The following is a 2,006-nucleotide window of genomic DNA, read 5'->3' as shown; positions in this document are numbered from 1 at the left end:
TTCAACCAGCAATTCACTTCTAGATAACTACCCTAGATCTCTCCTCTGAGCTCCAAATACTTACTACATACATTCAGGCATCTATACGGATGATTGCGGCAGCACTGACTCTAAAAGGAAAACTGACAATCCACCTAAATGGCCACCAACAGGAGAACAGCTAAAGGGCAATTTTTTTAAGTGAAATTTTTATTTTATCTCATTGTTTGCACAATTAAAAATATATTAAAAAACAGAAAAACATACATCTAGTATATGCATATAGATAGACCTATACCTTAAAGTTTGACAAAGTGGAAATTAATGATTATAAATAATTTTACTAGTATAAAGAAAGGGTCCAAGGGGGTACATTTAATAGACCTGAAACTTCATAACGTCACTACGTATATCCTTACCATCTCACTTGAGCCTCAGACTTTTTACAGTTGAAGACATTAAGCTAAGCAGTGAGCTGTTCTTATGTGGTTGGGGGTACCAGCTCCTCTCACAGTCCTCTTATCCACCCCGTCACACAGATTGCCAAGCCTGAGATTTGGATCTTGTGACTAAAGCACCCTGCCGCCCGACAGCAAGGTGCCCAAATCACAAGTTTTCCATTTCTCTTTCCTGTTTCTAAACATAGTTATAAAGCAATTATAAGAGCTATTCCCTCCAGTTTCTAGATTTATCTTTGCAGCACCTAACCGATTAAGCTCTCTCTCAATTTATGTTCACTTTCTGCTTTTAATTCAACAGCTTGAATATAACAATCATCCTGGCAGCCTCACTGCAGACAAAACTTCTATCTGAATGCAAACAGATCAATGAAAGCAACTCAACCATCAAGAAGCACAAACCTGGTAGTTAGGATTGTCCATCATAGGAGGCTTCCATTTGCCCTTATAATTGGGGTTGTCAATCATAGGTCGTTGCCAGACACCACACCCAGGGGCTGACTCACACTTTGGGTTGGCAATCTGAGGAGCCTCCCATTCTCCATCCATGTCTTCATCCCTTTGGAGATACAAAAACAACAAATTACAAATGGATTCTGTGATACATGACTATGAATAGCTCGCTGGCCAATGCTCCCCTGAGATCCTACTGAAATGTTTTCACAGTGTCATACAATGGAAGACCATCTTCTCTTGTTTCTGTATTTCCAGTAACAACAGTTTTTCATGACAGATGCATTAAAAAAAAAAAAGGTGAAATGTAATTAAATTCATCAAGCTCTACCCTAAAATTTGGGCACTTGGCTGTATTTAAGTATTAAATTTTACTTCAATTTAAAAAGACAGGCCAGGAGTGGTGGCTCATGCCTATAATCCCAGCACTCTGGGAGGCTGAGGCAGGAGGATCACTCGAGGTCAGGAGTTCGAGACCAGCCTGAGCAAGATCGAGATCCTGTCTCTACTAAAAATAGAAAGAAATTAGCCAGACAACTAAAAATATATAGAAAAAATTAGCCAGGCATTGTGGCGCATGCCTGTAGTCCCAGCTACTTGGGAGGCTGAGGCAGAAGAATTGCTTGAGTCCAGGAGTTTGAGCTTGCTGTGAGCTAGGCTGACACCACAGCACTCTAGGCCGGGCAACAGAGTGAGACTCAAAAAACAAAAAAAAAAAAAACTAAAAAGATAATTTATTCTCTTCTTCTGATGGCTATGAAGAAATAAATAAATAAATAAAAGAAAAAAAGACAATTTAAAAAGTTATCTGAAACTCTTACCAATCCTCTGGCTTCTCTGCATCTGGATCAGGTATATATTCAGGCTCATCATCTAACCAACCTTCAGGTTTTGTGGCTTCTTCATCTGGAATCTTAGCAGGGGCATCTTCATCCCTTAAACACAAAAGAAAAAGCCAGTTATGACAACCCTGGCCAGTGGATCAGAGTACTCCCACTTTGTGAATCTGAAACAGAACATTCTAAAAATATTTAGGGCCCTGTAATCCCAGCATTCTGGGAAGCCATGGTGAGAAGATCACCCAAGGCCAGGAGTTTGAGACCAGCCTGAGCAACA

General features: G+C 40.0%; 1 protein-coding gene across 1 annotated transcript in view; it reads right to left on the bottom strand.

The window, feature by feature from the left end:
- CANX (calnexin) overlaps window positions 1-2,006 on the bottom strand; it is a 31,484-nt gene that overhangs the window by 6,540 nt on the left and 22,938 nt on the right. Inside the window, exons 7-8 of the mRNA XM_012660391.1 lie at window positions 1,712-1,825; window positions 840-996 (exon numbers count right to left, since the gene is read on the bottom strand). Coding sequence (XP_012515845.1) covers window positions 840-996; window positions 1,712-1,825 — 271 coding nt within the window. The remainder of the gene's footprint in view (window positions 1-839; window positions 997-1,711; window positions 1,826-2,006) is intronic.

The sequence above is a fragment of the Propithecus coquereli genome, unplaced genomic scaffold (genome assembly GCF_000956105.1).
Source record: "Propithecus coquereli isolate 6110/MARCELLA unplaced genomic scaffold, Pcoq_1.0 Scaffold664, whole genome shotgun sequence".
In the NCBI taxonomy this organism is placed as follows: Eukaryota; Metazoa; Chordata; class Mammalia; order Primates; family Indriidae; genus Propithecus; species Propithecus coquereli.
This window is presented reverse-complemented; position numbering and strand designations above follow the sequence as displayed.